The sequence below is a fragment of the Giraffa tippelskirchi genome, chromosome 8 (genome assembly GCF_054371585.1).
Source record: "Giraffa tippelskirchi isolate mGirTip1 chromosome 8, T2T-mGirTip1v1.2.pri, whole genome shotgun sequence".
NCBI classification, from domain to species: domain Eukaryota; kingdom Metazoa; phylum Chordata; class Mammalia; order Artiodactyla; family Giraffidae; genus Giraffa; species Giraffa tippelskirchi.
Window position 1 is genome coordinate 120,757,293 of NC_137282.1, and position 10,865 is coordinate 120,768,157.

Below are 10,865 nucleotides of genomic sequence, written 5' to 3' on the forward strand. Positions count from 1 at the left end.
CTCTCCTTTCCCCAGCCCCTTCTCCAAAGCAGCTGGGCTCTTTCTAATCCGTATTGTGCGCATCTTGTTTCCCCGCCCGGGGATGTCTCTCCTGACACGCCTCTGGCGAATCGCACTCAGACTCCGAGGCTCAGGTGGATTGTCACCCTCCACCCTCTCGTATACTCAGCTGAGTCAGTCCATCCCCATAGCACTCGCATCACACACGAGACTGCAGAGGGTGACTTGCTGTTGGCAGTACCGCTGTCTTTCCTGATGGACTTGGAGCCCCTTCTCCCTGTGTCTCCGATGCCTGGTTTGGGGCTTGGTTCACCCATGGTCAATAAACACATCTTGAATGAATACATGTACTTAACCAAGAAAAATGAAAGCGAAGGTAGAATACTGCGTATCTTTTTTTTAAAAAAAACAATTACCTGTTTTGTTTTATTTTTTAATTTAATTGGAGGATAGTTACTTTACCATATTGTGATGGCTTTGCCATACATCAGCATGAATTGGCATTTCCGTCATAGGTTTTGTTTTGTTTTATTTTTGTACTGTACATGTCCTAGAGTAAAACTGAAAATCCAGAGTTAGATTATTCTACATCTGCTTACTAAGCAAATGCATTAGTTTGTGTGACGTCTCTAAAGTTATATGATGCTTATGTCTGTTTAAAGTGTGTATTGCCAAACTCATTGGTTTAAAAGACAAAATGTATTTCCATGCTTTTCAGTACTGTTGATATTTTTTTAAAAAACTTATTCTGGTATCTGTTACATGGAATTACTTCCTAAATATCGTCTTATAATAAATACTTGACATTTGTTCCTTCAAAGGACACTTGTTCTTGGTTTTTCTGTTCTCTTGTTGAAAAAATGTAGTGCAGAAACTTAGAAAACAGGTGGAAGAAAATAAAAATTGATTCTCATCCCATCTCCTAGAGATAACTACCATCAATGTCTGTGTGCATCTTTTTAGTTTGACTGTGGTTTGGCTTAAAACTAAGGCTGCCATTTCTTATTCTAGGTCATAAGGGAGGAGATAGACGGATTGCAGGAAGAGCTGGACATGGTCATTAACCTCGGTTCGGAACTCATTGCTGCGTGTGGGGAGCCCGACAAGCCTATTGTCAAAAAAAGTATAGACGAGGTACAGCCCCCATGCTTCCTGTCTTATCAGATGGTTTTTAAAAGGATTTTGCTAGTTAAAGCATGCTTGATAGTAGTTGAAAACTTACCGTATGCCACTGAAAGAGCTCTAATATTTACGTTGTAGCTAAATTCAGCATGGGATTCTCTCAATAAAGCTTGGAAAGATCGGGTAGACAGACTTGAGGAGGCGATGCAGACTGCTGTTCAGTACCAGGATGGACTGCAGGTAAGGCTTGCAGCATCTGCTGGAGGGGACGGGTCAGATTAAGCAACGCTCACAAATTCACGCGTTGGTATTGCCCCGTGGCTGCAGGTGTGATACAGTCAACTCACCTGCTTCAATTCCTGCTGTGTCTTCTCAAAGAGATTTCTGACACTGGAGATACATACAGATTTATAGACACCCCTTTACACACATTCAGTGAAATTTACTTTGAAAAAAAAATATTTTAACTTTTTAAGGTGAAAAGTCACAGTATTTTTCATAAATGGCTCAACAGCAGACAGTGAAGTGGAGCTGAGTCTGAGTCCTGTCCTGGAGTTGAGTGGAGGAGATGAAAAGGGGTAAACACTGTCTAAAAATATCACCACGTGTATGTAGCTCGAGTCAGGCTAAAGAAATGTGATTTGAAGCCAGTGTTCCTGGTGAACTAAGATAGATTTTTATTTTATTAGGTCATAATCAGTCATGTAAAAAGTGTTTTCTTCTTTTCTGTGTTTATAATCCCTTTTAATGGTTGTTTTTCACATCCCTCACAGGTTTTCATTCAGTTCACTAACCAGTTTTTTAGTTTATTCTTTAATATTAAAAATTCTCCTGTCAGTTGAGGTCAACTCGGGGATATTTCTCTCCCCACTTTCCTTAACGTTGTTCCATTTCCTGACAGGATGGTGGGAGTTGAAGCCTTCATCCAACCATATGGAAAAGGCCTCTCTAAGTATTTGCATAACACCAAGAGAATATTATCTGTGAAGCTCAGATGAGGACATCTTTTCCCTTTGACTAGGCCACTTCATTTCTAAATTTGTAAAAATAAATATCACAAGCCTGGCTTTATGCCAGCTGAGAAGTGTTTTGAACCTTGTAAATATATTAAAAAATTCACTACAAGTGACACCTTATTGTAATTCTCCTGCTTTTTTTTTTTTTTTAACCACTGTGATCATTTATTGGTTGGGTATCAGCAGCCAGTAACCAGTCAGGCTCCAGCTCTGTCTGCAAGGCCACAGGGTGATTTTCACATCTGTTTGGCGGGTCCCTGGGACTGTGTCCTCTCTCTGGGCTAGAGATGGCGCTGCCATCAGTAGCTCCAAGGGGTCACAGTCACAGCTGGACACTGAGGCTTACTCTCATCACTACAACTAGAAAAACAAGGCCCTTCAGAGGTCCTGCTGGTCCTAGGTCAGTAGCATCACCTTGGGGATGAAAGCAGTGATGGACTGAGCTGTAGCTCAGTGTCCAAAGCTGAAGACACTCACTCCAGAGGTTTCAAGGCTTGATTGTTAAGTAAAACACATTTTATTTCTCAAGTTGTTGCTTAAGTTCTCAGGGCTTATTCCAGAGTTTTTTCCTCCTGACTGTATGGCCTGGCAACTTCATTAAGTGGCAAAATAATTTTGTATATTCAGTATCTGAAGAAAAAGTAAGTAGAGCCTTTTTAGAATGTTTATATTGCATAAAAAGAATAAGAAAAATAGGAGATTTTGCAGTTTTTTTGCAGTTAAGAATACTGGTCTTAATCATTATATGTGTAGGATTTTAATGGTAATCTAAATAATACATAAGAGTTTACTTGAGACAAATTGTTTCCAGTACCTGGCAGTCAACTTCTTGATTATTTGAATCAACAGATGACTTCGAATCTTTTTCTTTCAATATATTTATGCAATCTACGTTTTAGGCAGACATAAAAGAGGACAGAGAATTTTATTCTATGTGGTAATAGACTTTTCTTGAAAGTTCTGAATATTCTAAGATTCTATTCGAGATAGAATTCCTTCTTCAAATTTTGATACAAAATTGGAGATTTCATGTATTTCATATCTGGAATAACTGTTCCAGGATATTGCCACTTACTTTTTCTGTAAAACAGGCTCATTGCTTACTATCTTTATAGATTTATGATTATCCTTTCCTCTCACACTTGAGGTGGTGTAGTAGTTTCAAATATACTGTTAATAATAATGTGACCACATGTGTTTTTCAGGCATTATTTGACTGGGTAGATATTGCAGGTGGCAAATTGGCTTCCATGTCTCCAATTGGAACGGATCTTGAAACCGTCAAACAGCAGATTGAGGAGCTAAAGGTATGGGTAAGGGCTGCGAAATCCACCAGGCACATTGCGTTCTTAAGTTCTTGATTCATGGGATGCTTTGTGCAGATTTTTCTATGTTACATAATTGAAGTGCTTCATTTTGCTTATGTAACTGGTTTACTATAGTGCCTGCACATAATAAGCTGCATATAAGTGCTCATTCAATAAAGGATACAAAATACTAGTAGTATTTCTTACCAAATCAATACCGGTTTATTATAGAAAAATTGGAAAATGCAGATAAGCAAACTAAAATGTTATGTACCAAGTGGCAAGCACTCTTAAATTTGATTTATAGCCTTACAGATGTCCCCTATTGAGAGCAGGATGAGGTATGCGTGTGTGTGTGTGTGTTTTACATATTACCTATGTATACTATACTGTTGGGCTTCTCTGGTGGCTCAGACTGTAAAGAATCCGCCTGCAATGCTGGAGAACTGGGTTTGATCCCTGGGTCAGGACGGTCTACTGGAGAAAGGAGTGGCTACCCACTCCAGTATTCTTGCCTGGAAATTCTCATGGACAGAAGAGCCTGGCGGGCTGCAGTCCGTGAAGTCAGAAAGAGTCGGACACGACTGAGCCGCTAACACTTTCACACACACTATACTGTGAAGATTTTAGAACTGAATTATTCCATAGCGTGCTGTTGTCACTGATACACACACAGGTTTCCCCAATGGCTCAGCGGGAAAGAATCCACCTGCAATGCAGGAGACACAGGTTCGATCCCTGGGTCAGGAAGATCCCCTGGAGAAGGAAGTAGCAACGACCACCAGTATTCTCGCCTAGAGAATTCCATGGACAGTGGGGCCTGGTGGGCAGGCTACAGTCCATAGGGTCACAAAGAGTTTGACACAACTGCGTGAGCGTGCACACACACCCACACACACACATACACATACATACATATACAGCAACACTTCTGTTTTCTTCCTTGTTCAGAATAATTCCGTTAGTCTGATAGGCTGAAGAAGGATCCTGTGGGTGGATGGGATCACAGTGTTTCCCAAAATGTTTGTTCTGTAGCTGTTTGTTGTTTCCCATCTGCTTTCCGCTATGATCTTTTTTCCTTTGTGGCTCTTGATCTCCAGCTGTGAAAACGGCTGGACTGTTTCCTCCGAATTCCTCTGCTGAAGCTCCTTTATCAAAGAGGGGGCAGGTTTAAGTCTCCTTCTACAGAGACGTCGTCGTACCCCTTTCCCATCAGTGCTACTACATTTTCACGTAAAGTTACTATCTGGCTTTAAAAGTGTAGCGTTTTCCTCTCTGAGTGTGATATAGAATATTTCGGTTAGAAAAAAAATTGTTTCTTTTTGAGAACTTCACTCGTACCATCATTATTAGATTGTGATTTTTTTTTTTATTCTGTCTGTTCCTGTAGTAAACACATGATATCCTTTATATACGATCACAGATGTGGTGGGTTTGTGAATTTTACATGTATCTCAGTGGTTTGCATATAGCAGACTAGGTGGGGTGGTTGCCTTGAAATCAAGTATCTGAAATTGCATCCCTCTTAATCCACTTACCACTCAAATGGTGTTATCTAACTGCTCTCACTTCTGTGTCCACAGCTTAGTTGAGAATAAAGTGATTTTCTTTATAAATTTATTGAGAACACCTTGACTCTAGGAAATGTTCACTATGCTTTTGTTTTAATTATTATTTTAATTTGCTTGAAAAAAATGAAGTGACTGCTTAGCTCATTAATCACTTACTATTTAATTATTTACTATTAGAGATTAAAATCAATACTTTATGAAAGGACGGTTTCCTATTACAAGTAACCACTGGCTAACTTGTATTAGTTGGCAAAGCTAGTATGATTACATACATGTCATTAAGCACCAAGAGAGAGTAATGTTATTCTGAGTCAGTACTGGTTGAGCCACAGGATAAATAAATATTAATAAACACAGCATGGCAGGGAATTCCCTGGCAGTCCAGTAGTTAGGACTCAGCACTCTCTCTGCCAGGGCCTGGGCAGGAAACTAAGTTTCCTGGGCAGTTTCCCTGGTTGGTAAACTAAGATCCCACAAGCTACGTAGCGCAGCCAAAAAGAAAAAGAAAAAAAAAAAAGCATAGCTACAGAAAACATACCATGTTCAGTGAATACAAGACGTATGTATGCTTTGAGCAGGAAATTAAGTTGGTTAGAGATTTTTTTCCTGGGTTTCATATGTCAGTATAGATTTTGTTTTATTCTTTCCTGTAGCTTCAAAACATTTATTAAATATGTATAATCAGACACTGGAAGTTCATCATTGAAATTTGTTTACCCTTTATTGTGGAGACAAAAGCGAAATAGCAAAACTGTGAAACATCATTCCATCAGAAAATGTTGAATAATGAAAAAAGATTTATTTTTTAAATTAATTTTTATTTTATATTGGAATACATTTGATTTACAATGTTGTATTAGTTTCAGGTGTGAGAAAATTTCCTTTTATCTGTGCCTTTTTTAAAATTAGTAAACCCTGTATTAGATTTTTATTCCTCTTCAGCCCACCCCATTATGAAGTATGAATTAGAATAAAGATCTAAGCCATAGAATTTTTGTTTAAAGTTAGTGATGTATGACAAATTTTCCTTATATGTCTCTTTTTTAAAAAATAGCAATTTAAGTCAGAGGCATATCAACAGCAGATAGAAATGGAGCGGCTGAACCATCAGGCAGAGCTTCTGCTGAAGAAGGTAACGGAGGAGACTGACAGACACATGGTGCAGGACCCGCTGATGGAGCTGAAGTTGATATGGGACAGTCTGGACGAGAGGATCATCAACAGGCAGGTGAGTGCCGATTTCAAGGTCAAAACAAGGCGTTCCTGGATATAAACTTTGAAAACCCCTACAGTCACATGTTTCCTTACAACTTTTCCTGCTTCTCATGCCATTAAAAAACTTTTTTTTCAAACTTAAAATACAGGAGGATGTGTGATTGGGTTCATTGGCTCTGCCTGTAGACCTCTGCAGCATGAAGCCATCAGCTTTTCACTCGTGTTTTATAAACGTGGGCCGCCTGTCCCAGTGGATGTGTGGGTTGACCATCTTCCTCCCCTCTGTCTGCAGCACAAGCTAGAGGGCGCCCTGTTAGCGCTGGGGCAGTTCCAGCACGCGCTGGATGAGCTGCTGGCCTGGCTCACACACACCGAGGGCTTGCTCGGCGAACAGAAGCCTGTTGGAGGAGACCCCAAGGCCATCGAAATCGAGCTCGCCAAGCACCACGTACGTGGCTCTTCCCACATTGTCTGTTTCTTCCCTCTGCAGTTCTGGTTTCCCCAGATGTTTCTGGTCTGTTTCCATTTTAGGCATTTTATGGTTTTGACCCAAGTTTCTATTTGACATCTGCAGCGTAAGCACATTCCTTAAAAGATGATAGTCAAAATGTTTTTCTCCTTAGTCAAGGTAGTTATTCTCCAAAATGGCCAGAACGGGTAATTTCTGGCTAAACTTTAGGAGGGCTGCGTGACCAACGCTAGAGGGTTTAGATTTCTGATTATACCTGTCCTTGGATGACATAGTTGTACACGTAGTTGAGAACAGCCTGACAAGTCACGGTTTCCTTGCAGCCTACTGTATGTTCCCTACGGACTCCCTTCCCGTCTCCACTGCTGCTTTTATGTAGAGAAGGGTTATCACAGGCTTTTACTAACAATAGAGGAAGATTTCTTCTGGTTTCCAAAAACATAGCACAGTCTTCTTGAAAGGAAACTATTCCTGAGCTGTTATATGTTCTTTAAAATTCTTTTCAGAATTCTTTTAAAAATCTTTTAGCCTTGCAGTTGCTTTCTGCACTTACCACTCTTGTCCATGTTAATGCATTTAAGTGTTATTAATCTGTCCTTATATTCCCGCTAGATAATAGAATAGGAAGGTATTATGCACTGGGATCTGTCATAGGCATTTTATGTGCATATTTTCTAGTAAGAGAACAGCTAAATGGAATGCTGGGCTCATGATTCCCCAGTAGATGGTAAAATCTCTTTCCCTTTAATAGCAGGGCCTCCTGGGGTTCCTGTCATCTTAAGAGTTAATTCTAGCACCCTTAAAACCCAAGATAATAAAAGAATATTCTATTATCATCATTTGTTTACTTTTTAAGAGTACTGATTGTAAGACATGGGAATGTATTCATTTTGTATTCAAATATATATTAATATATGTTTGAAATTGTTTATGCAAGAGATGAAAATTAAGTTCATTTAAAATGAGCTTTAATCAAATGAATATTTTTAGAGTCTTTTAACTATAATCTCTAGATAATGTCATCAATTGCAAAACTATTCTAATGGGAAGCACTAGCAGTGTTCTCAGTAAAATCATTTCAGGGCATGTTGGTAGATTGAAGATAACGCTCATCAAAGCTGCAGAGCTAAGGGGAAAGAATTCCACCATTTTAAAAAGCTCACAGTATTAAAATTCTATGTATATGATGTTTTAATTTCAAAAGGTTTCATAACCAGGAAATAAAACAATTGCATTAGAAGCGATAATAGTTTATTACAAACTAGCAAACACAGTAAATGTTATTGGAATATTTCCAGGTGCTCCAAAATGATGTATTAGCCCATCAATCCACTGTGGAAGCCGTGAATAAAGCAGGAAATGACCTAATTGAATCAAGTGCAGGAGAAGAAGCAAGCAGCCTTCAGAACAAGCTGGAAGTTTTGAATCAACGCTGGCAAAATGTTTTGGAAAAAACAGAACAAAGGAAGCAGCAGCTGGATGCTGCCTTGCGCCAGGTGAATAGGGAATAGATCCTGAAACTTTCCGTGATCTTCAAGATCAGAATGGCATGGTGTTCTTTGATTGGTTTTCAGACCCCTGTTTAGTTTTTATATCTTGGGGAGAGGAGTAGAAATAAGTGGGATAAAGAAGCAGAGCTGATGAGAACACAGCTCTGTAGTTCTTAGCCTGGTGGTCTGATCTCCTGACGAAGAAGGCCAAGTGGTCCAGATGCCCCTTCCATTGTTCAAACTGCACGGCGAGGCTTAGCAGGCTGTGTAAGCTTTGTTTTGGGCTTCAAAGTGACCATATTTGTCACCTGTCCTTGAACCTCTCTCTCACTTCAGGCTAAAGGGTTCCACGGTGAAATTGAGGATCTGCAGCAGTGGTTGACTGACACCGAGCGACATCTGTTAGCATCCAAGCCTCTGGGAGGTTTACCAGAAACAGCCAGGGAGCAGCTCAATGCCCACTTGGTAACTATTGTTTCCTCCAGCTCTGGCCTCAGATTAAGAAATTGACCACTTTGTATAGGCCCTGGTGGTAAATAAACCATACGTGAAGGTCTAAAGGCTGTTCAGTTTTGTAGCAGAAATGTAAGTGGTTGACACACTGTTGATTAAATGTTGATTGAATTTTTAAAGTCAGAATCTGTGTGTTTTTTTTTTTCAATATATGTTTACCATTTATTGTTGTGTTTTTTTTTCTGTGAATTTAACCCTTTTTTTTTTAAATTAGTTTATTTTCTATTTTTTAACTTAACAATATTGTATTTGTTTTGCCATACATTGACATGAATCCACCATGGGTGTACATGTTTTCCCCTTCCAGAATCCCCCTTCTACCTCCCTCCCCATCCCATCCCTCCGGGTCATCCTGGTGCACCAGCCCCGAGCAGAATCTCTGTTTTAAAGTATAGTGTGTCAGTATATGAAAAGAGGTTTTAGAAGTCTAGGCATTTTTTTAGAAGCAAATCTTCCGCTATAAAATGATAAACTTTTATGGATAGTAATAGGGTAAATTTTAATCTGTGGTGCCTTGAGTGAAAAGAAAAATCCCAAAAGGAATCAGAATGAACTGAAAAGTATTGCAGTGAGCATGAGATGCTCACTGAGTTTCACAGAAGGCTAGAAGATGTGTTCTTGTCCTGTGAAGACAGAGTGACTTATTTGCTCCTTCTAACATTGGTGGGGCTGTGCCTTCAGCCTCACACCCACCAGGTTTGGCCAAAAGGACGCTTCTTTTTCACTGTCTGTCCCCGAGCAGTGCCTCCTGCCTACAGGCTGTTCCCACTCAGATGCTGTAGCCCTGTCCACTCTTAAGGATAAGGAGGAAAAATAATGAAGCTCGAGATTCTGACTTTCTATCATGGCAGTATGGAAAAATTAGATTCTCTTTGATCTATTAACGTTGCCTGTTCATTTCCCATCATAAGTCTACTCTAAAAGCTGTAAGAGAAAGCAGTGTGTTGCAGGTATTGAAAACTAACCCTTTAATTTTTATATTTATGAATTTGCATCAGAAATCTTTTTTAATATTTTAATGTTTACAGTTAGCATCTTAAGAAATAAAAGCAGAAGTACTTAAGGGTTTGGCAAAAGGAATGGTCCATTGTATGCGAAAGTCTGTCCTCTTTAGTAATTCTCATGTTACTGTAAAATCTTACTACTAAAGCCGCACTTATTGGGGATAATTTTGCATTTGATGGTTTGGAGAGGAAGTGCCATCCTGTAGGTGTTGTGAAGTAATACAGCAGGGGTAACATTTATTACACAGTAGCTGCGAGCAGTTAAAATGAATCCTGTTAGTCCAGTAGGGGATTTTCTAGAGTCTGTTTCCTTGTTTTAGAAAGTTATTAGGTGTGTGGTTTTGTTGTTAATATGTTGGGTTTTTGGTGCCACAAGGGACTCGTTTGTTCACTGAGAAAGTAATTGACCGCGTAACTTGGAGGTGCTTGTCTTTTCCATAAGTCTGGCTGTCTTCCAATTGTCTCTGTACTTTCTGAGAAGTACCCGCATAGCTGTTACAGTCCATCAAGTGTAAGTTTAATGAATTCTTGAGCAAACATGCTTGAGATGATGGTCTAATAACAGCTATTTTTTAAATGTTAATTTAGAAGAATATAAAGAAAAAGTTGGAGAGCAAAGGACTTATCTTTAGAATATTTCATTTTAGAAAAATATCACATATCATCATGTCTGGTTTGGGTAGGATGTTTAAAATGAATTTGCTGATATAATTTGCTAGATTATAGAATTCCATGATTTAAGGAATTCTACAGAGTTACTGATTTTCATAATACTGTTTTCAGTTCAGTTCAGTCACTCAGTTGTGTCCGACTCTTTGAGACCCCATGAACCACAGCACGCCAGGCCTCCCTGTCCATCACCAACTCCCGGAGTCCACCCAAACCCATGTCCATTGAGTCGGTGATGCCATCCCACCATCTCATCTTCTGTCGTCCCCTTCTCCTCCTGCCCTCAATCTTTCCCAGCATCAGGGTCTTTTCCAATGAGTCAGCTCTTCACATGAGGTGGCCAAAGTATTGGAGTTTCAGCTTCAACATCAGTCCTACCAGTGAATGCCTAGGACTGATCTCCTTTAGGATGGACTGGTTGGATCTCCTTGCAGTCCAAGGGACTCTCAAGAGTCATCTCCAACACCACAGTTCAAAAGCATCAATTCT

At 39.6% G+C, this 10,865-nt stretch overlaps 1 protein-coding gene across 11 annotated transcripts in view; it reads left to right on the forward strand.

The window, feature by feature from the left end:
• The window catches only part of DST (dystonin), a 512,241-nt gene that overhangs the window by 464,702 nt on the left and 36,674 nt on the right, over positions 1–10,865 (forward strand). For all 11 annotated transcript variants that reach the window (XM_081519063.1, XM_081519065.1, XM_081519069.1 and 8 more), the window contains 7 exons: positions 1,012–1,134; positions 1,261–1,362; positions 3,344–3,445; positions 6,071–6,244; positions 6,524–6,679; positions 7,999–8,196; positions 8,527–8,655. In XM_081519063.1, the coding sequence (XP_081375189.1) occupies positions 1,012–1,134; positions 1,261–1,362; positions 3,344–3,445; positions 6,071–6,244; positions 6,524–6,679; positions 7,999–8,196; positions 8,527–8,655 (984 nt within the window). The remainder of the gene's footprint in view (positions 1–1,011; positions 1,135–1,260; positions 1,363–3,343; positions 3,446–6,070; positions 6,245–6,523; positions 6,680–7,998; positions 8,197–8,526; positions 8,656–10,865) is intronic.